At 43.3% G+C, this 22,902-nt stretch overlaps 1 protein-coding gene across 1 annotated transcript in view; it reads left to right on the forward strand.

Moving 5' to 3' along the window:
- The window catches only part of LRP8 (LDL receptor related protein 8), a 91,683-nt gene that overhangs the window by 49,264 nt on the left and 19,517 nt on the right, over positions 1 to 22,902 (forward strand). Inside the window, exons 4-6 of the mRNA XM_026854482.1 lie at positions 13,861 to 14,223; positions 21,811 to 21,933; positions 22,289 to 22,411. Coding sequence (XP_026710283.1) covers positions 13,861 to 14,223; positions 21,811 to 21,933; positions 22,289 to 22,411 — 609 coding nt within the window. The remainder of the gene's footprint in view (positions 1 to 13,860; positions 14,224 to 21,810; positions 21,934 to 22,288; positions 22,412 to 22,902) is intronic.

Consider the following 22,902-nt stretch of genomic DNA (forward strand, 5'->3'; position numbering starts at 1 on the left):
AAGGCACTGACAGGCAAACTTGGAGCTTCCTGGGTGGGTGCAAACATCAGAAGCTTTCAGTCCTAAACTCTGTTGACTCAGCACCTTTCAGAGGTATTAAACTCACTTTGAGAAGGAAACAGGAGGCACTGCTGCATGGCTGTACTGGGAGCATTTGAGTGAGGTTGCTTGTCAAATTAAGGTGTTTTCCTCATGGGTGAGAACAAATGTGTTAGCTGTTTAAACTGAGAGCTTGTGGAGGATTGATAACTATCCTCTCTTTTATCCAAATCTGATAAACCTCATTAAGCCTATCCATTGATACTCTGTTAACATTACCATTTCTCCTCTGTTTAGAATCCTCCTTTATCCATTTTCTCTTATCTCAGCAGCACACAGTATCCTGACCAAAAAAAAAAAAAAAAAAAAGAAAGTCTGTTCCTAGGTTCAAACCTTTTCTTTTCTTTGTCCTTAACCTCTGCACTCATGTTTTTGTTCTCATTTTAAAACAAGCTTCAGAGCTGTCACCTGCAGAGCACCCTGTCCTGACTGCACCTCTCACAGAACTGACCAACTTGTCTATAAATAACACATCTTTCTGGATAAATGTTTCGAAGGAAGTTTATTTGTGCTTAGGATAATTTCTATGGTGAGATCCTGTACATGCAATAAACAAGTGGACAATGAGTTGAAAATACTGTGAATTAATGTGGAATTTACCCAGTGTAGTGAGTGTGGGCACTATCATGGCCAGTTGGAGGGAGAAAGTTGCTGTTCAGAAATTCAGAAAATCTTATGCTTGGGTTGGGTTCTCCTTTGTGCTTTGTATCAGCCACGCCCATGGTGCATCATCTTGCACAAATGGAAACAAACTGGTGCTCTACATCCCTCTCCTTTGCTATTGGTCGCTGTTGAAGACTTGCTCTTTTGATTGGCACCCTGTGAGATCTGAAAAAGGCTTGTCACAGCAGTGCTCAGAATAGCAGTCCTTCAAGGAAAGAGAGAATTTGCAGTCTTGTATGCTGTCCTTGTGTAACCCCCTCTCTAGACAGAGTTCAGCTGCAGTTAGCAAGCTCCGGACTTACCTGAGTGCAGGTATGCTGAAAAAAAAAAGAAGTCATCTCAAACAATGGATAAGTCAGACTGAGTTCCTCATCTCTCCCTGTACAATCCAGCCTTATAAAAAACTAGCCTTAAGAGTAAGCAAAGCAGACTGTATTCATCTGGAAAAAAAAAAAAAAAAAAAAAAAAAGGGGGGGTGTCCTGTTTGCCATGTCTGGAGTGAGAAATAACATATTGATAGATGAAATCCATTTAAATAAAAACTTCCACAGAAATGTGCCAGGCACTGACCCCATCACACTGCTTGGAAGCCATTATCAATGGATGGGAAGGCACTTTATTGTCATTCACCCATGAACAAAGAATAAAAATGGTGCAATTTTCACCCTATGGAAGAACTTCCCAAGGAAGCAAAGGAAGCTGTGCATTATTTAACCTTCAGTGTTTAGGGATCCAGATTTATGTCTGCGCAGGCTGTAATGGCACCAGGGGTTAATTGCAGGTATGAATCCTTGCATGTAGGTAGCTAAGCACCTGTCTGCCTAAATAATTTACCTCCAGCAGGTAGACTTTAAGGCTACTGCTAACTTACAGTGCACAAACAATTTTTGAAAATGCAAATATCTGCCTTTCTAAAATAAAAAGAGTATATGAAAAGAAAGAAAACACACATTTTTCAATTCTTTGGAGCAGAAGCAATTTGTGTCTTTACAATACTAAGTGTGTTGTAGTCATGTCAGGTATAGTCCTCCAAAATAGATGTCAACAGTTAATAACGTAAAAGCAGTCTTGGATTTGCTGGTTTGGAGGTGCTGGCATCCTCTTTCTTATTTCCCTGGTTGATGTTTTCTGCTCCCAGTGTATACCTAACCTTTGTCACAATTGATTGGATGAGCTTAGGAATACGTTTACTGAGACTGAAAAGAGAAATTAAATACGAAAGACTAATTAAAGCATCACAACTCGGGTCAGTCTGGACTTTGCTAACTACTGCAGAACTTGTTAAATCCCTGCTAAGAGAGATATTAACCAGTGTTTTGCCAGCTGCTCAGGAATGCAGAGAGCAGTTCAGCATGACTTTAGAACAGAAGAACAACCATCCTGTAACAGCTGCAGTGGGCATTGAACCCACTTTAATGCACACATCGCTTGTTCCTCCTGACAGGACTCTGGGATGCTCAACAGAGAGAGCAAGGCTCTGGCCCTGTCTCTTCTGATTGTGTTACTGGTTCCTACCTGGACCACTTCTTGCACCAGTATGGATATTGTGGCTTGAAGATGAGGAGTTGGAAGTGTACAGTTTTCCCCTTTCCCAACAGTCAGATACAGCGAAATGATGTATTCATTGATACATTGATAGCATAATAAGTTATTTTCCCATACCAGTAAATAATCCATATTCCATGACCAGCAATCCATGGAACTTGTGCAGGTAATGGACATACTTAGACTGATCTCAAAGCTGTCCAAGGCTGAGAGCCGGGAATTCCTGCAGGAGTCTTGTGACAGTGACAGCCTCATTACAAAAAGCATCTTCTTTTGGACCCTGGTCCAGCTTTTCATTGCCAACCATATACCTCAGAATTAGTTCTAGATCTTCAGCCCTATGATTTGATATGACAGAATAAAAGTGAACAAACTGAATAATTTTTTTAAATTAATAAGGGAAACAACCATAAACACAGTCTTGCTCAGCTGTAAGCCACATGTCCTTGCCATAGTACCTCACAGCCTTCACATTTCCATGGTATATATATCACTTACAAGATCCTCAGGGCAGGACCTTTTTACTTACTCTTTCCTGACAAAGCTGCAGGCACATGGGTGATGCTTCATAAAAAAGCAGCAGTTTTTACAAGTGAGTGGTGCTTTTCTTGGAAGATCCAAGTTCAGAAAACTTTCAGGGTCAACTCTTTCCAGTGCCTGGCTCAATAGCCCTCATGTCACCTGAGCATCATTGGCAGCAGGCAGAATTTAAAGCAGGTTAAAGCTGGTCTGATCCCTCCGGCAGATCCACATGGTGATGAGCCAGCTGAAGTGGTGAAATTATAAAGCTGATTTAAAGCCACCTTCCTTCACACTGCTCCTGCACCCACACTGACATGATGTGACCTTTCTGTTGACAGTTAAATTGTTTTATCATCTTTTATCATTGTCCTGTTGCAATAAGGAATATCATGTCATCTCAGCATCATTTTCTTCTTCATGCAGTAAAAGGTACCTGTGTTTTGCATCTGAGTCACACTTCTAGTGCTACCTGTGGGAATTTGACTATGCTGATTCTATTTATTCCAAATCTCAACAAATCCTACTGAGACCTTTTTACTTGTGATAACGTAGTACTAATTTTATCTTCCTTTGCAGCCTGTTTAATATATGCTTTCATCAAAGCTACTAATTCTGTTCATTACCTTCATTAACAGGATAGGTTCAAGTGATGTACTGTTCCTCAGTCAGCTCAGAGGGAAATCAAACCCAAAGGATCAGATTTTGCCATATATTCTCCCTGAGAAATCCACCAATTTTAATGGGGTTAAAGCACATAGTACTGTATTTGTGCCTGTAAAGGAAATACTTATATACTGTTACTATTCATTATTATTTTAGCATATGATGAAAAGAGACATGGCTAGCCTGAAATTCCTGGCATTTTATAGAAGGTAGCTGTCTCTGAGTATACTTGTCATGGTGGAGGAATCTACAATTATTTCCAAGAAGGGAGAGGAAATGACTATAGATTTAACAAATGAAAGTCCTTCATAAATAAGATAAGGTAGTACAGCAATTATATCCTCTGGGCTTTACATGATGTTTAATTACTGGACAGCTGGAGGGATTAATGCTTGTGCATTATGCCCTGGCTTTCAGAAATTAAACATGTACAGCTGCCACTTTATCACTGCTTAAAGTATTAGAGCTCCTTCGAAAGCAGTAATAATTGCAGAGAAATCCCCATTGTTATTTAGGAAAAATCTCGGCCCATAATCTATTTGTCCTGAGTTCTTTCAGAACAAAACAGCAGAATAAATGAGATTGGTAGTTACCTCTAATTGCACTGTTACAGGAAAAATGAAGGTAGTTGCATTTTTAATACATTGGATGCTTCTTGTAATTAAATACAAAATACTGCATGAATTTAAGATAGTCAGTGCATAAGTCAAGAATTAAACCCTAAAGTCATGGCCTAAGCTGTGCTGGGGCTCTACCTGCAGAAGGTTAGGGCAAAATGGCTTTGTTTTCCCTACTGCTGTGTCTTGAGCTTAGGTTTAAAAAAAGAACAGATATGTGTAACATTCTGCAAATTGAGTTCCCCAGTACTGAGTGGTGCCTTGCTCACAACAGCAGGCTTTGGTGGTGGCCTCTGTACATTTGCTCTGTGCTGATCCCTCAGATACAGATAAATTGTATGTATCGCTATGTTCCATGAATAATTTATTCTTTAAAGCATAATAGACAAAAACACAATGTGAAAACAAGACAATTTAGAATTTGGTACTTCAACAATATTTACCTGAAGGTACTCCAGGAAAAAGAGCTGCAAGCATGCTCTCACACGCAAGTCCTACACACCGCAAGTGATAATTTTTCACAGCATTGTGGAAGAATGGTATGAAAGAACTGGTTTTATACAAAGATTTGTGGATAATTAAAATGAAAACCTAGTAGTTCTGGACTGCACGTTAACCTGTGCACACACACAAAAGTTTTGTTCTGCTGCTTTTCCTGTACTTTAGCTGGAGAAGTTGTCTCTGATTCTTTTTTCCAAGCTCACATGTCGTACTGTCAGAAGAGTGAAAATTGGCCCATAGTTATGTTTATCTTCTGGGCAGTCTATCTTTCAACAGTTAGAGCTCTTGGAGTTGAAACAGCCAAGAAATTGCATCTCTTATTGCCAAATATGATTGTATTTCCTGTCCCTAAAGGGCTTTCTTCATAAGAATGGAGCTATGATTCTGAGCCTATTCATCCAACAAGTAAGAATCTGTTTAGTTTTATTAAAGGAAATCTTCTATCGCTGTCAGTGCCAACAATCGTGTTACAGTGGCAGATATGTGGGTAGGAGTTCCATCCTTCAGTGGCCACGGGTACATATGCATTACACTAATTAACAAGTGCTTAGCAGTTATGCTTCCTGAGCATATGATCTGAAGACTGAGTCAAAATCAGTTAGCTTGAGCTCAGCAAAGTCCTACGCAGGAGAGGACCGTGTAACGTTTGATGCAAAACCAAAAAAAAAAGCTGGTTTATGAGTAATGTTAATGGATAAAACAATATTTGAAAGTTATCTTAGTGGCTGAAATACACTATTTTCATACAGAGGAAGATATAATGGTTGGATTAACTTGGTTTGTCTTTTGCAAAGAAATTTGTTTATTTGATAAAATATAACTGAGAATGTTTAGCTCACAATAAAACACACTCATCACACTTCTTTCCAACAAGTTTAAAATTGCTTGTGTTGAACAATTGATTCTTCATTTTAGGCCACATCCAGCAGAGTGCTGCCTTTTATGTCAAAGCTGTAGAAACTGAAGGGCAAATCCTAATGCCGTGGAAATCTCACTGGTATTAAAGCAAGTGCAGTTAGCACACAACCCTTACGCTTCTAATTGCAGTGTGTGTCAGTAAGTGCTTAAATTTTCTATTTGAGTAGAAAATCTAAGACCTTTTTTCTAAAAATCATTGCCATTCTTTTGTGGAGTTGAGATAAAGTTATGTGGGTATCTTGTTTACATCAAATAATAGCTGTGTCCCCTGATACCACATAACTGAAAATAATTAGGGACTGATTGTCTTCTGAAAAGTCTGTCAATCTCTCCCCCTCCCAAACCCACCACAGTGGTCTTGTCTTTATACACTTGGTCAGTATAGTTTGTGTTCATAACCCTGAATCTGGTTTACACTGAATTCTGCCAATTGTGTCATTGTTTCCTCAGTGCTTTTTTTTTTTTAAAGTTACTTTTCCCTTCAGTTTCCTTGCAAACTGCTTTATTTCAAGAGCATCTTTTTAATTGTTATTGAACCTGCATTCAAACTTGCTTTGGATCGCTGTTCCTAGAGAAATGTGAGAGTCAGTTGGGTAAACTGGGGCGTGAGATGTGACAACTCTCCGTGTTTCCTTGTTCTGTCTGTGCTCCAGAAGAGTTAATAGTGCCATGTTCTAAATGCAGTGTGTACTTGATGGTGAAGCAAACTGCAAGAAGAAATATCTCCTATTAGAGAGAATTCCTATCAAGCAAGTAAATTAGTGAAAGTGGAAATTTTATGGAGCAGTGACCTCATTGCTTGCAATGTGAGCACTGCTTTGTCCCTCATTATTCAGCTGTGTTAAAACCTGTGAGCCCTCAGCTCCTGTAGCTACCAGATTATCATGCTGAAGCCAGGCTTTTCTCTCTACTTTACCTGTTTGGCCCTTGGGTTCAGAAACATATCCTGAGGGTGACCAGTGTGGCTTTTCTTTGCTCTCTTTTTCACAGATAGGCCTGTGCAGCAATTTCATCAACAAAGAATTCCACCTAAGAATTAAGATTTTTTTTTTCCTTTCTCTACGAGTGCCTTTGAGCTGTGCAGTTTTCATGACATGAGAAGAGCTGCACAAGCAGTAGCAGTGCACGTAGCTTTGTAGTGGCAGTTGCTGCTCCCTTGTTCCTTATCAGTGTTCAATGAAGATAGGTACTGTAGATTGTTACAGACCTCTAGGATTCCCTTCTTAGCTATGGCAGTGTAAGAGAATTGATTGATTCTGGTGGAATGGTTCGGTTTTCCAAGTAGTTAAACTAGTGCTATCCCTCTGCTTGGGATGTGTGGGTAAAGAGGAAGTGGCAGGCCAGCAATACAGCTGTGGACCAACAGACATGAGTTTGAATTTCCTTGCCTTTCCTTGTCAGAAAAAAAACAGAGCTTGCAAACTTTCTGAGAAAGAAGCAAGTTGTGCCATCATTCACCAGTGTGACTAAAGTGTAGCTTTTAAGATTCTGTTGAAGCCTCTCTCCCAAGCTGGACGTAAGGAACCTGAAAGCAGGTAGAATAAAGCAGTTTGTGTCTCTGTATTAGCAGATGAACACAGAGTGAAAGTCTGCCAGGTGGATTGAAGGTAAGATCTATGGAGTAGGCTTTTCCTGGCAAAACGTCTGCAATTTAAACAATGCAGGGGAAAAATTGACTCGTGGTCATGCAGGAAGTTCTGTGCAGGCAGTCCTCGTAACCACAGGGTGTCCTGAATCCCAGGGCATACACATTGCATGGGTTTTGTGTGTACTGTCATGGGATCAAGACCCTGTTCGGTAATGCTCTGTTCTGGCTGCTGGAAGAACATTTATGTATTCCTTGGAAATACATAATTTTGTGTGATAATATTAGAGCAGCTGTTAGTTTCATGGATATTATCAGATGTTTCCGAGGGATTTGCCAAATTGGCGTAATTTGTAAAATTGCCATTTTAATAAGCAAGTCATGTCTGAGGGAATAGGAGTGAGCTTGTCCCACACAGGTTCCAATTTTCAAAGTCAGAAAAGAAACCCACTAAACACATCCCAGCAATTATTTTTTTTTATTTTTTTTTTTTAGATTTTGGCCAGTACCAAACATCTCCAGTCAGATTCAGCTGATTGTATTCCAATCAGAATATAAAATAATAATAGTAATGTCTTCATCCTCTTGAGATCCCCATGGGGTGTCTTGGATTTTAGTAAAAAGCAGCACAGTATCAACATTCTGACCATCTTTTTTTTTCCTCCCAATCTGCTTTATTTTACCCCAAAACCCTCTACACTGGACTCACTTGCTCTTATTTTGAGGTTGCTTTCAGTCATTTAACCAAAAGAACCTGTGATAAACTTCCTAACACTTTCCTATTATGAAGTAAAATTGAGGAGACTGAAGTATGAGTTAGCAACCTTACTGCACGTAAATAAGATTGAAGATGGGGAAGAAATTCAGAGTGTGCATACTATTTGTACGTAAGCTGCTTCTCTCTGTAAATTGTGGGGTCGTAATTAATTCTATTTTCAGAAAATTAAACCACTTTGAATGAATATATGATTCTCAGGAAATATATTCTAAATCAGTAAATACATTTTTGAACCAACTATTATTTATCAGCAGGGGCTTTGGCATCTGGTTGCTCCATTATAATTAACTAATACTATGCAAATGCTGCTGCAGAGAATGGAAAAATAACTCATCTGTGTTTGAGGGGAGCAGTGTAGCAAAGGCAGTGAGTGCATGCAAATATTAATTTGCAAGAGTGTGTGAGATGGCTCCTTAGCTACATTAATGATTTGAACAATATCAGGAATTACTATTCTTTCTTCAGTCTTCATCTATATGGGCTTTTCGGTAACAATCACCATAGCAACAACCACTGTTAGTAGTGAGACTGCAATTCAGCTGCATTATTCCCTCCATGGGAGGCCTGTCATTTTTTCAGAGCAATGCGCTTCAAGGTCATCTTCATTTACCTCCATCCCTTTTGCTGGCCTTCCTGGAGGGCAGCTTTCCGTGGGAACCTTGTCCTTCTAAGCATGAATCCACGCTTTAAAAACTGGCATTTGACCGAAGATCTGTATGAAATATTCAGGTGTTTGGTAAGCAAACCAATTGTCTGCAGACAAAACAAATAATTTAGATACAACTAAGCCTGAAAATAAATTCTGGTTAAACAAAACTAACGTGATGACAGCATTCATAACTGACCTGGGAGTTCCAACTTAATTTATCCTGTCTGGACTCTGTGACCTCCTTATCCATGGTCCAGCTCAGAGATTAATTTATGTGGGCTGTGGCAGCCGGGTTTGCACTTTGCTCAGGATACCTGGGCAGATGGAGCTCAGGCATTCCACTCCTGCAGCCATGTGGAGCTCAGACCCTAAACCTCCCAGCTTTAGGAGGGTTTCTGAAGTCCACCAGCCTCTCCTGCAAGTGTTGAAGCAGTGATAAATCAACAGCAGATCTCTCCCTCCCCAGTGCAAATGTTAGTATGTGCAAATCATCCTTTGCCACCTTTAGCAGGTGCATTATTAGGCTTAAGCAAACAAGAAATTTCGAGCCATGCTGCTTTTAAGTTGCTTGGGGGGGGTGTCAGAAAAATGCAGTTTAATAATTCGTCTTGTTTTCTTGTCTTCAGCATCAGTAATTGCTGTTATCCACTTTACCACAAATCTTACCAAATAATTCTCTATCTCTAAATCGTTTGTGTAATTTCAAGTGGAGCTGACTTTTTTGGAGAAGAGAGATGAATTGAATACCTGACTCTTACTGAAAAACTAGAAAACCTTTAAAGATTAGCAGTGGCAGCAGTTATAGACAATTGGACATAATTCCCAGCTCCTACTAATGATAGATGTCCTGTTTATTCAATATTTTAAATTTTATCTGGATTTGAGGATCCATGCTTTGTAGAGATGTCCATTGTAGAAATATTGTTATGTACTTTTTTTTTTAAATTACAGTTCTCGGAGTGCCCTGTATCTTTAAAGCATTCTACTTCCTTCTATGAGCACTTAAAAAGCATGTGTTAGAATTACCTTAATTTTTGGTGCAGCACATAAGCTAAGATTGTCCCAGCTGCACCAGACTACTCACTAAAGCCTTTGGTTAAATCCTGGCTCTGGGCAAAAGAGAACCACCCAGTACTGAAACACTTAACTCCACAACTGCAATCTCTCTCTTTTTTTTTTTTTTTTTCCTCTTAAAAAAAACCCAAAACCTTCCTCTATCCAAAGACGACTTCTGCTAGGCTCTTCTCAAGAGATGTGACAAGACTGCAGCTGGAGGCTGTGAGGCAAGAACTGACAGTTGTGCTTTATATGTTGGCATATAGTCCAAGGCAGAAATTTAATGCAGAACACCTCTGGTATATACAGTCTATAGGCCAAAGCACATGTACACTGTCGTTCAGATGAGATATTTTGTTTCCTAAAACTGTGAAGAAATTCAACGGATTACAGTACTCTACAAAAAACCTGCTTTTGTGATTATGCTTGTTTACTGCTTTGAAGCCTGTTGATTAAACACTTCTTGACAAACATTTCTAAGATTTCTACTGCGATCATTTCATATTTGAAGTAGGTTTTGCACCTCAGAGTATGACATTCATTAGTTTCTGTGGCACTAAGGAAAGCAAGCTAATATTTGTTTCCTTTGTTTTGAACGAATAAGCTTACAATAGGACAGGTAGCAAAACCAGAGAATGCCCGTAAATTGCTCGAATCAGAGAAAAAAATACCCCAATGATCATTTAATTACTATTTGTACATTTTCTGTTGAAATGCTCTGTAGGCAGTGAAATGCTGTAGTGATGGGACTACCTAGGTACCCTGACAGATTTATAGAAAGAGATGTGAAGTAAGCTGTCCCTGGGACTTTACTTCCCCACCCTCATCTCTTAAGTGTCTATGTAAGATAATTTGTAGTGCTGCTTTTTATTACGTTCTTCAAATCAGCACCAAACCACACAGCAGGGACCCTGAAGAGCACAGGCGTGCTGGCTCTTGCCTAGGTACAGAGGGTTTGTAAGCAGCTTTTCTCCTCTGTTGCCTGTTTGTGCCAGAGTGAGTCCCTGAGTGGCTGGAAGCTGCAGACTTTGCTTTATCCTGGCATGCCCTGTGGATTTTAGCTGTCAGAGAGGATAACAGAAGGGTGAGAGGAATTGGGACGTTATCTGCCTTCCCGTGGCCAGATGCAGACAGAGGACTCTGCTGGAGACGTGTGTGACCCAGAAAGAACGGTCCCATTTGAGCTGGTCTGAAGATGGTCATCAGGTCTGTAAATGCAGCAAAGGGCATTTTTATTTCTTGAGTTCACCAGGAGGTGCCTAGAGCAGCCTTCTGTAGCGAGGGACCATGTGGTCCCATTTGGCACTGCCACTGGCTGCTTGTTGCATGCACTGCAGTGGCCCTTGTGCCAGCTCTGGTGGCTGTCCAGTGGCTTTCTTGTCATGGCACGGTGGGAGCAGCCCATCAGTCTTACTGGTTGTCCCAACGGTGCGTGGCTGCTATAATTGCAGGCAGGAAGACCTGAGCAAAGAGCTGCTTTTCTGTCCCTTGTCCCAGTGCAGGCAATGCCCTGTCAGTGCTGATGCTGCAGCCCCTGGATTTAGCCATGTGGATGAGTTGCAGAGATTGATCCGCACCTAAGGACTGTGATGGTGGGAAGGGGGGATTAGTAACAGCCAGACTGCTGTGCTTCTTCAGTGGAGGGAAAACTTGTAGTCTCTAGTGCTGTCATCACACTAAATTTAATTTTTAAAAATAAATAAAATAATCATGACCATGCGATTTTTCTAGCTAGTAATTCACGGGCTTCACTGGGGAAGTCCTCATGAGAGGTTACAAAAGCTGAACTGTTCTTTTTCTGGCTGTGATTATGAGTAATTTTATATCTGTACAGGGATTTGAAGGTGCAGGGGAGGAGCTTTTGTGCAAACTTCCATTGTCTGTATCCCACACATATGTTTATCAGTTGCCAATTTGCCAATGCAGCAGATTTCTGAAGGGAAGTGCGTACAGGGAGGAGGGGTAGAGGTGGAACCAGGAAAACAACAAGGGCAAAAAGATGGGCTCATTACAGTTGGGGGAAAGGAAATTAATGTACATCAGGAGTGTGCAAATCATAACAACCTTGCCCAAAAATTAGGGATCAGACTATGTAAAATTTTGCTCACTGGTCTGTTTCTGAGATTAATCATAATAATGTCAGAAAAGCAATTTCTTCTCAGCCTTGATCTGTTAAAGAAACTGTACATAGCCCTAGAAATATTCCTGTTTCTCACTTCCTTTTTAAAATAGATTGGTAAGATTATAACTGTTATCTTAAATTTCCACTTGGCAGTTCCATATTATGCATCATCTGAAGAGGGAGCTAGGTTACACAACTGTGTACTGATCAGTAGGGTTAATTATTATATTTCTAGTTATGGGATAAGGATAGAAAAGTATGCTCAGTGAAGAAAAAGAGCAGAATTTGGGCAAAACCAGAAGCAATTTAATGGTCTCAGTTCTGCCATGCAAGAGAGTTTTTTTTAGATGCTTCTCCACCACACTCTGCTCTTCTTTCAGGTCCTTATGAGAGGGATTAATCTAGTATTAGCTGTCTGATCTCAGCTCCCTCTGGAGAGGAGAAATATTAGCCCCTTCAAGGGACAGTTCTTATCCCAAGGTGGCCGGAGTTGCCTTCTTGAGGGCATCTCTCTGTGTCCAAAATGCTCTGCTCAGAAGGAGCCTGAACAACCCACCTGGACCAGATGATAACTTTGGTATCTAGGTGCTCCTTTAGCGACCATGCTCTGTTGCATTTAGTTACTGATGTCAAGTTGGGCACACAGCAGTGCGCAGCTGAGATTCTCTAACACTTAACCCTGTTGGAGGGAGCTTGGGTTGTAGCCAGTGCGTTGCATCATGGAAGGCAAATCTCTTTTCCTTCAGATTAGGCGGATTGCTACTCTGGTAGATACAGTAACATCTGGAAAATCTGGGACTAAATGGGACAAAGCACAGGGCAGGAGGGGAGAAGTAGATATATTGTCATTCTCTGATGTGAAACTACAGGCTGCTTAGGTTAATACAGCCAAGCAATCTTGCAGGCTAGAATGTAAATATGTACAAGTGAACATGCTCTTAATTGCTAGGTAGAGTTTCATTCACAGGTGTAAACCAGACATGGTATTTCAGTGGAATACCACTGTGTTCCTGTTGCTGGCTGAAGGCTGGCATATGACCACAACTTTACAGAGATTCTGCTGCTTTCCAGATGCACTTGCCCTTGCAGCAATAGGTACCATCTGAGCTGTGCTTTATCATAGGCACTCTGCAGATACACAGTAAATAGTTCTGCTTCTGAACACAGAAAAAGACTTCCAAGTGCTTTTAGAAAAAAGTTTACTGTCATTTATTTGTATATATTTATTGTACTTGTAATTTATCAAAGCCATAACATACCGATGGATGACTGAAACTGCAGAAGCAGAATTCTTTTTTAAATAACTGCCTTATGGATAATTTCTTCCAGGGTTTTGGTTCCCCCGCACCTTGATGAAATAAAGTGACTGTGAACTGCATAGTGTTGGAGTGCCTGAAAGTTTAATTTGAGCAGGCTTCTCTGGTTCAGCTGTCCATTAGACTTGCAGAGGAAAGTACTCCACTCAGCTTCCTATCTGACAAACGCCTCATTTGTATGTTAATGTTGAGTTGTGATTTTCAGGGAAGGCATTCAGTGTGTTGTAAAGGGCCTTACTGGCAGATTGCAGCTAAATTGATGCTCGACTCACTAAATATTTACCCTACACATCCCACTTAATATGTCCAAAACCAGGCACACTGTGAAATCCTGAAACCTGATTCTGTGCTTGTGAAAGTCAGGAAGCTGGTAATGTCAGCACAGAGCAAAGCAAAGCACTGTGCGAGTCCACCAGCGCGTGCCAGCACACCTCCAGCCCACCCTGCAGTCTCCCCACTCCTTCCCTGCTGTCGCCCCATCCACCAGGGCTTGCCTGCCTGCTCTTGTCTCAACACCAGGGCAGTGCTGCAGCTGGCCCCCCACTTTTCCTGCCTGCAGTTCTCACAGCCCTGCTGCCCCTTCTTCAGGGCTGGCCATGGGCCATAGAGGATTCATCCTATGGCACAGTTGGGGAGATGACCACTGGCATCTTCACCTGCTCCTTCCCTTGTAATTTACCATTGGGAAAAATGTTTTGGGTTAGGACATCCAAGGTAATACTTTTGTGCACTCACTTCCCCCCGTCTCAGACATCCCTAAAGCTGGCACAGTGGTGAGGGGTAGGTTGGAAACCTCACAGCTCACCTGTCTGTTTTTATTCCCAAGCCTGTTCTCCCAATGAGTTCCAGTGCAGTAACAAGTCATGCATCTCCATCATCTTCGTGTGTGACGGTGACAATGACTGCGGGGATGGCAGCGATGAAAGAAAATGCTCCCCTCTGACCTGCAACCCCAATGAGTTCCAGTGCAACAACAGCGTGTGCATCCCAGAGCTGTGGGTCTGCGATAACCAGCCGGATTGTGAGGATCAGTCAGATGAATCCATAGAGAAGTGTGGCTACGATGCCAAGGCCCTCAACACCTGCGCAGCTCACGAGTTCCAGTGCGGCAATGGTGAATGCATCCACCTGAACTGGAAATGCGACGGGGATGAAGATTGCAAGGACAAGTCTGATGAGCAGGATTGCCGTGAGTGTCTGCAGGGGTAGAGCAGGGCTGGGAGGTCTGTTTTGTGGGGGAGAAGAGGGGCCAGAGGGCTTCTGTGGGCTGTGTTCTAAGGCAAGTCTTTGATGTCTGTGCAGCAACTGTGTGCCTGACAAGGAGCATTTGTGTCCCATATGGCGTGGCTGGTGCCCAACCCAGCAGGTCACGTATATTCCAGACTCCTTTTATGCTTTTTCCTTGAGGATTCAGAGAGGAGGTGCAAGAGCTGTTGGATGGTACCGTGGCTCAGAAGAGATCTGTTTCACTAGAAAGACAAAGAATGGAAAATGGGAAAAATGTTCAAAGCCCTCAGGCTGCATGGTGGGGTCAGAGCCTGGAGGTTAGAAGCAACAATGCTAAAGGGGAATATATGATCAGCAGAAAATAAATAATTAATTTTCTGCCTCTGAAGTTAGAGTATACTGAACAAGGCAGTCAAGAGCAGCACCTCAGAAGAATCCAGTTTGAATGAACTTTGAGCTTGGCTTGATAAAGTCACAGAGCTAATAAATAATGGATTTCTTTTCAGCTGGCTTTATGCATTTAACATGGTGTTGCTGGTGTGCCGTGCTATTTTGAATGTTTCATCCATTTTTAGCCACTAAACTGTTCAAGCTGGTCACTTACTTGAGGAGGGAGAGATAGAGAGAGACAAGAAAATAAGAGCAAAATGTTTTGCTAAAATATTCATAATGACAGGATTGAAATAAAATATTTACATAGCTGTATATATTTAGCAGCTCTGACAGTGTGTCACCTCTGGGGAGGAAGGCAGCAACCAGCTGCAGAAACCAGACATTTTTTGCAAAGGTACCTAAGAAAATTTACTACTTTTGCCAGCACCATCTTTTCATACCCGTGACAACACTGAGTCCAGGCTGGTGAGATCAGAGCAGCTTTGTGGGAGAGCCCTGTAAGGAGCAGAGGGTCAGACTCTCTCCCAGGCAGAGAGAGGCAGCTGTAAAGTCAGTGGCTTCTTTAGCAAGGGGAGGAGGATGTACTAAGTCCTGGACACCACTGTTTACACTGTAGAAGGGCAGGGGGATGAGCCACAGGTAACCCTGGAGCTGCTGTACCTTTAAAAGAGCCAAGGACTCTTCTAAATGAGAGGTGAGAGCAGAGTAGGAGAAGCTAAGTAAGTTTTGTTGGGAAGAGAGCAGCTTTGCTGGATACAAGGATGACATCACTGTCAAGGCCCTTCTGAGCAGGGATAGCTTAGGTAGGGTGTCTTTTCCTTCATCTCTAAGAAGGTGATACAGGAGCTGACAGATCTTGGGCAGCAGGTACCCAGGCAGTACTGCCAGGGTCTGAATCATCACAAGGACAGTGGAGTCAGGAGACAGAGCTGGTTCCTGGCATCCATCTCAGTATGAAGTGACTGTAAGAAAGCCAGGCAGGAACGTCTCTGGTGGAGATGCTCACTGTTAGCTGGGACAACCTGTGTTGTTTAGTGCCTGTTTTCATGTTGAGACCTCCTGCAGACAATCCTGTACTTGCATCCCCTATGACTCAGGAGGCAGTGGCTAAGCCTGCATTACAAACACAGGTGAAGAACTGCTATCTGAGGGGACTCCCAGCAGCACTGATCTCTGTTCCACGGGTTGCATTCCCTGCAGCGACAGCAACTTTGTAGGATGGTTGAGTTCAGACTTAGGAGAGGGAACGGTGAGCTCTCTTCTATTTCCAAGTGGTGAAAGAAAGGAGCAGCTTACAGATGGTGCTTTCCAAAGAAATGTCTCTAAAATTTCAATCCCTGATATTCAATTTGAAAGAAATTGGGTTTAAGTCTTTTACAGGCCCCATTTTACTTTGGTACTGCTGGGTGAGAGGAATGGGACTGTGTCCATGTACCTTGCTGTGGCAGAGAGACCACTCTGTTCCCCAGCTTCTTTCCTTGATCTGACAGATACCAGCAGTATCCAGCTGAGCTCAAACTGCCAAGACGTGAGGCCCAAAAGGAGCACAGCTCTGACAGCATCCCTCAGCTGCACAGCAGCTTCACCACATAGCCCCTCCAGATGCACCAAGGGCAGCCTTCCTGGGACAGAGGACGCAGCTGGATACCGCTGCAGCACAGCACAGTGCTGACAACCAGTGGAGGAAGGAGGAAATGTGGCAGAAGTGCCTTGAGACAATTATATCTGTGACTAGTGGAGATTTAGCCCCCGAGGTTTTTTTTTTTATTAAGTCTCAATACAGCACAATGTGCAGCTTATCTCCCGAGGAGAAACGAGCATGTGAGCTGCTTCTGCTGCTTTCAGTCCTTTGGGCCAGGAAACAATGGGCTTCAAAGCCCCATGTTTTAGCTCCCGCAGTGCTCCTCTGTATGGAGTGCCTGGTTCTGCCCTTTACTCCTGTGCAGGCTAGGAGTCACCCCAGTGCCACAGAGGTGCATAAGCCTGCTGCTGTTTACACCGTGGGGAGGGGAATCTCTAAGGTAGTAGCCAGAAGAGGACTTGCGGCACTGAGTGCTCATGTAGCTGATGGGTCAGCTGGGTCAGAGTCAAAACTAATGTTGCTTCCCCATCCTAAATGAAGCGGTTTGTCTGCACATGCCTGCAGTAAGAAAGTGACATTTGAGAGCTCTGGAAACTCAGCATCACTGTTCATCTGTTGGACTGAAGAGTTTAGGGATTGACCTTTATTTTTTTCTCTCCAGAAATTCTCTTTCTGAGATCCGTATCGTGTGTCACGCAGGGACTTACAGGTGTATGACACTGCTCCATCCCCTTAGCAACAGGGATGGCATAAGTACAGCTCAGTTTGACTTGATCAAAACTGCAGATACTAGCACTATGTCTTCTCTTGCAAATGGGAATCATATGGGATTTGCATTGTATAAAATAGAGGGATGGGAGCTAATGCTTTTAAAGAAAAGTCATGAGGCCATCACCAGTCATTTGTTGTAATCATCTTTGGGGTGATAAACGAGTAGAGCAGAAATGAAGGGTGACAATTGGTGAACAGGTTTTGGCAGCGAGACAGCAAATAAATAGGAGCGAATGAGTCATTTCAGGAAAGCTGTGTGAGAACACTGAGTGGTTGGGGTTTTTTCCCTAGCGCATATATATATATTCAAATATGTGTGTATATATATTTATAAAATGAACATTAGGTTAGATTTATTAGTCTTCAAATCTGGAATGGTTGTATTTTAAAACGTCCTTTGCAACTCAGGGCATCCAGGAGGGACAATAAATAATGCTTACAACTGACAGCTAGAAAACAGTTCCCTTGAGACCTGACCTCACACTTTCGTGTCTCTGTCTCCCTATCTATAAAATGGGGTTGATGCATTTTGCAAATTGCAGGGGTTTTGGGGGGAACCCAGGAGACAGAAGAAACACAGGCTCAGACTTGGGATCTGGAATATACCTACTGAATTTGAGCAAGATAGCTTTTTTGCCCACTATTTGCAAACAGAACATGTGTCTGAGTGCGCCTGTTAATTTAGCAGAGCTTTGGTAAATTGTTTCATATTTGATTTGCAGAACAGAGGAGATGGCTATAAAACTGCTGGGATTTCACTGATTTAAATCCTCCAAAATAGCACAGCAATTTTCTGAACATCTTGTGCAAATAAACAGCACAGCTCTTCCCTCTTCTTGGAATATTGCTCTGCTTTGGGAATGGCCGTGATGGCAACCTGCTGTCAAGTCTGCCAGCAGTGCTGAGATGGGTTTGTCTTCCGACTTCAGGACAGCAAAATTCCTGGCCCTCTCCCCTCAAACTTACGCTCTCCAGACGAGTTAAAAACATAGCATTCTCTCTCCTCCTATTGACAAATGCACCAAAACCCAGAAATGCTGTATATGCATTTTAATATCTTTGTGGTCAGTAAGAGTTATTGCTGTATCTGCTCTTTTTAGATGTCTGTTAAGCTCAGGGGCCATTCCTCAAAGGTCTGAACTTCCACAGCTCTGCTGGAGTGAGAAGTGAGTCAGGAAACCAAGCCTGGTTTCCAAACTTCTGTCTCTTCTTCTTGAAGTGAAAACTTTGTGCAGTGATGTTGCACAGTCCCACATCTGTGCTTTGCAGTCCCTCTAGCAACAAGCTAAGAGCTGTGCTGTCATTTTTCTCTCAGACTTGTGGTGCTTGTGCAACACTGTGCAGTTTCTGCAAAATTCTCCTTCATTTTAATTTGTTTTAGGATTGGAAACCTTTCTGTTCTTAGCATCGAGCTATAAGTGCTTTTTAGAAGAGCTTTGAAGATTACAATTGAGGACAATTAGAAGGTTTTATAACAGCTGCCTTCCAAATCTGTAGCTGTTGTCATGCAGATTTAATTGATAAACTGGAGACCTGTTCCTGGTCCAGGAGAGACAAGACTGCCATTGGCTTTAATTATATATTACACTCTTGTGGGGGGTTAATACTTATAGTGAGAAATGGAGGACCATCCATTCCTGTCTCCACATACAGAAGTTGCTACAGAAAAGGTGAGGTAAACTGTTTTTCATGTTGGGGGAGAAGACAAGAAATCACTGTGGCAAGGGAATTTTGGGCTAGACAGTAGGCAAAGGTTTGCAATGGCCAAGGTTTAGCTTGGCAGAGGTCGGGATTGCCTAGCAGGAAGGTGGTCTCTCTGCTGTCAGGGCTTCTCCCAGCAGGTGGTTGTACATGGCGGGAATGGTTCAAGGAGAAGTGCCTCTGCCTCCGCCTCCCTGCAGGAGCTCTGAGCCACTTCCAGGTCTGTGGTGTGTGACTCTCTCAAACCACAGCTTTGTTTCTTCCTCTCCTTCATTTTTCTCCATTTAGAGCAGCAGTTCCCACAGCTTAGTTTGGAGCTGCTGTCTCAGATGTCCCACTGAGGTTTCCCATTTCTTTGCCGGGGTTTATTAGCTGAAATGTGGTGACACAGCTGGTCCCATAACTACGCTTATTGCTTGCGATTTTTTTGTCGCTTTGCAGCTTTTTATGAATACAGTGCATATGGCTTTCCTCTCCAAGGAGCAGTGCTATTTCCAAACGTTCCTTATGTGAATACTGTGTATTTCTAAAGGCAGGATTTCTCCCTTCCCCCACCAGCCCTGCAGTTGTGGCTTTTCCTGTCTCTTGTGCCCTTTGTCAGCTGAAGATGCACTAGAGCTAAGTCCAGTGAAGCAGTTGTGAATCTGGATCCTGCATCCTGTGGGATGCAATCACCAATAATACTGAGCCTTTGTGCAACTAATACTTTATGGTATCGATGTTGGCTTATACTTCATGTCTGTGGCTCTTCCTGGGTTATCTGAAAGTGGTAATTTTTGTATTAGAACCAGTTTGTCAAATTGTCAAGGAAAGTCTGCCACGTAGCTCTCACCTCCCATGTCATAACATCAGCGCTGACCTCCTCTAGCTATTCAGAGGCAGTGATTTTCTGTCGTAGGATACCAGGATATAATCAACAAGATGGAAAGGCTAGAATCAAGAGCTCTCCAGGGTGTGCTGCCTTAATAGGATTTTGAGGAAACATCTGTAAGACGATCCCCTCAGAAGTAAGCTGCATAACATGTCCCAGGAACGAGGAGCGTGTTTTGCTGGTGAACTGCAGGCTGCAGCCCTTTGCTGGCTAGTGAGTGCCTGTACCCTCTGTCAGCACAAGTCTGGTCCCAGCTAGGCAGGTCTCTCAGTGTACCCTGGGGAGGGAAACATGACTGCTTTTAGTATGGTCACTGCAGCTGCCTGGTTTATTTTTTTTCCCCAGCTTTGCTTGGGGACCAGGCCTGTTTTGAGTCTCTAATGATCTGACCTGGGCAAGTGAGCTTCAGGCTTGAAACCTGGCCTGATGCAGTGGAGACTTTTTTGGCTTGTAACCCCAAGAAACACCACACAGCAGTGCAGTGGAGCTCTTCTGCCTTCCAGTGGTCTGTTAGCTCGTGGGCATTCAGTAACCCAAATGCCCATGTCTGTGTTGCTAGCTTCATCCCTAGTGTGACCACATGGGCTTTGGCAGAGAGAGTCAATACATGTCTCTCGCCCATGCCCTTAGCCTGAACATGTTTTGAAATAAAGGCTTTTGATACAGTTCCCCACAGCCTCCTCCTAGAGAAAGGGATACCTTATAGTCTAGACAAGTGGTCTGTGTAGTGGGTGGGAACTGGCTGACAGGCTCCACCCAGGGTGATGGTAAATAGATCTTATTCAAACTGACAACCTGTCACAAGTGGGGTCCCCCATGGATCGATATTGAGCCCAGTGCTTTTGAGTATCTTTGTAAGTGATCTGGATGATAGGATCAAGTGTGCCCTGGTGAATTTTGCTGATGATACCAAACTGAGTGGGGAAGTGGACATTTCAGAAGAGAGAACCACCCTGTAGGAAGACCTGAATAGGCTGGACGAGTGGGCTAACAAGAACCTTGCAAAGTCCAGCAAGGACAAGTGTAAGGTCTTACACTTGGGAAAACATAATCCAGGAGTGCAGCACAGGCTGGGATCTACCCATCTGGGGAGCAGCTCTGTGGAAAGGGACCTGGGGGTCCTGGTGGACAAGCTCAGTGAGCGATCAGTGTGCTGCAACAGCGAAGAAAGCCAACGGGGTGCTGGGTTACATCTACAAGGGCATCACTAGCGGAGATAAAGGAGTCATTATCCCACTCTACTTAGCGTTTGTCAGGCCACACCTGGAATACTGTGTTCAGTTTGGGTCCCCCCTATACAAAAAAAGATGTGGACAGGCTGGAGAGAGCTCAGAGGAGGGTCCCAAAGATGATCAGGGGACTGGGAAGCCTGCCCTGTGAGGAAACTATGAGAGAAGTGGGTTTGTTCAGCATTGAGAAGGCTTAGGGGAGACCTTATCAACATGTTCCAGTATGTAAAGGGTGGCTACAAAGAAGATGGAGACTCCCTTTTGACAGGCAGTCACATGGAAAAGGCAAGGATTATTGGGTACAAGTTTCCAATTCGATTCCAATTGGAAGATTCCAATTCAACACAAGGAAAATTTTTCACAGTTAAAACAATCGGCCACTGGAGTAATCTCCCCAGGGAAGTGGTGGATTCCCCAACACTGGACACTTCTGATTCAGCTGGACAGGGTGCTGGGCCATCTGGTCTAGACAGTGCTTTTGCCAAGAAAATTGGTCTGACCAGATGATCCTTGAGATCTCTTTCAACCTGGTATTCTATGATTAAATACATTTTTTCTGAAGGAAGAAGAGCTGAGGAGCAGTTGTCTTTGCCTACCCAGTGCCACTCTGCTCCTAGTTGGAAAGCAGCCTGATCTCTCACATAGACTGAAGAAACCAAAGGGGCTCCACTGCTAATAGTTTTGTTGCCTGCTTGCTTTCTTGTGTCTCACCTGAGACACTGCACTGACTGCACTGGTTCTGTTTTGAGTAGATCTGCTCATACAATCATTGGGACCCTTTCCCGAGAACACAGAGGGTGATCTGGGATGGCAGAGGGGCACAGGAGGACAGTGGCTGAGGCAGCTGCTGCCTCTGTTGCTTTGGTGGAAGCAGACGATGCTCTATGACATTTGATGACAGAGGGTGCAGAACTCCAGCAGCGTCAGTGATATGTGGCTAAAAGGTACCACACAGAAGATTGGAGTCCTGCGTGGCTAATGCTTGAATGTGTTGTCTTAAAGCTCTGGTGACCTGCCGGCCAGATGAATTCCAGTGTGGTGATGGGACCTGTATCCACGGAGCAAAGCAGTGCGACAAGGTGCATGACTGTCCTGACAACAGCGATGAGGCAGGCTGCATCCAAGGTAGGTACAGACAGCTCTGTGCTCCTGCTCCTTGTGCTCCGTGGTGTAAGTCTGCCAGAGCTGTGTGGCCGTTGGGAAGGGAAGAGGCCTGTGCTCCTCTGGGCCGCCGCAGGCTGCTTCCTGTGGAGAGTTTTAAGCCGTTCTGACTGTGGGGTTGCCTGGGAGAGACGATTGTGCTGACCGCGCAGAATGCATGACTTGAAAAGTTTCTCGCATGATGCTCAGGCTTAATGTTCGTTTGCTTAATCCCATCTCATTTCTGCTAATGACACCCTCTTGAAGCTTTATGTCAGTCTTTTTGTTGTCATGAGCCTCAACTAACTTAGTTGCTTTCCTCTCTTGCCCGACATGACAGAGTCAGCATGTGAAAGTCCCAGCAAGTTTCAGTGTAAGAGTGGAGAGTGCATTGACGGAGGCAAAGTGTGCGATTCACATAGAGACTGCAGGGACTGGTCTGACGAGCCTCTGAAAGAATGTGGTACAGTACTTGCCTTCTACGTGTTGCTCCTGTTGTAACTGCTTCCCCTCTCCTCCATCTGGTGCTCACAGCTTTGAATGTAACCACATGTAGCTGCTAATGCTATTTCTCACTCTGCTCCTCTTTCCTTGCCTTTATTCTCTCATCACCCTTCATATGAATATAATTAGTAGCCTAGTCTGATCATCTGTAACTTTGAACTGTGCCCTTCTCAGCTCAGCTTTTATTCTTGGAGGGATGTATGAACTGAGCATGGGACTAGGAACCAGGAATTCCTCCTCTTCCCAGATACTAGTGTCCTCCACAGCACAGACCGGTTTATTTAGCCTCGTTGCCTAAATTATGTTTGAATTGTAAGATGATGGTAACGTCATAAAAATTTACCAGTGGGAACACGCTTTGAAGGTGAAAACACATAGAGTGGCAGCAATCTCTGAAAGATGACGTCAGCCACGGGGTTTTACATGTTGCTTCTTCCCTTAGAAGTGACA

Source organism: Athene cunicularia, assembly GCF_003259725.1.
Source record: "Athene cunicularia isolate RWA chromosome 8 unlocalized genomic scaffold, athCun1 chr8_part1, whole genome shotgun sequence".
Taxonomy (NCBI): domain Eukaryota; kingdom Metazoa; phylum Chordata; class Aves; order Strigiformes; family Strigidae; genus Athene; species Athene cunicularia.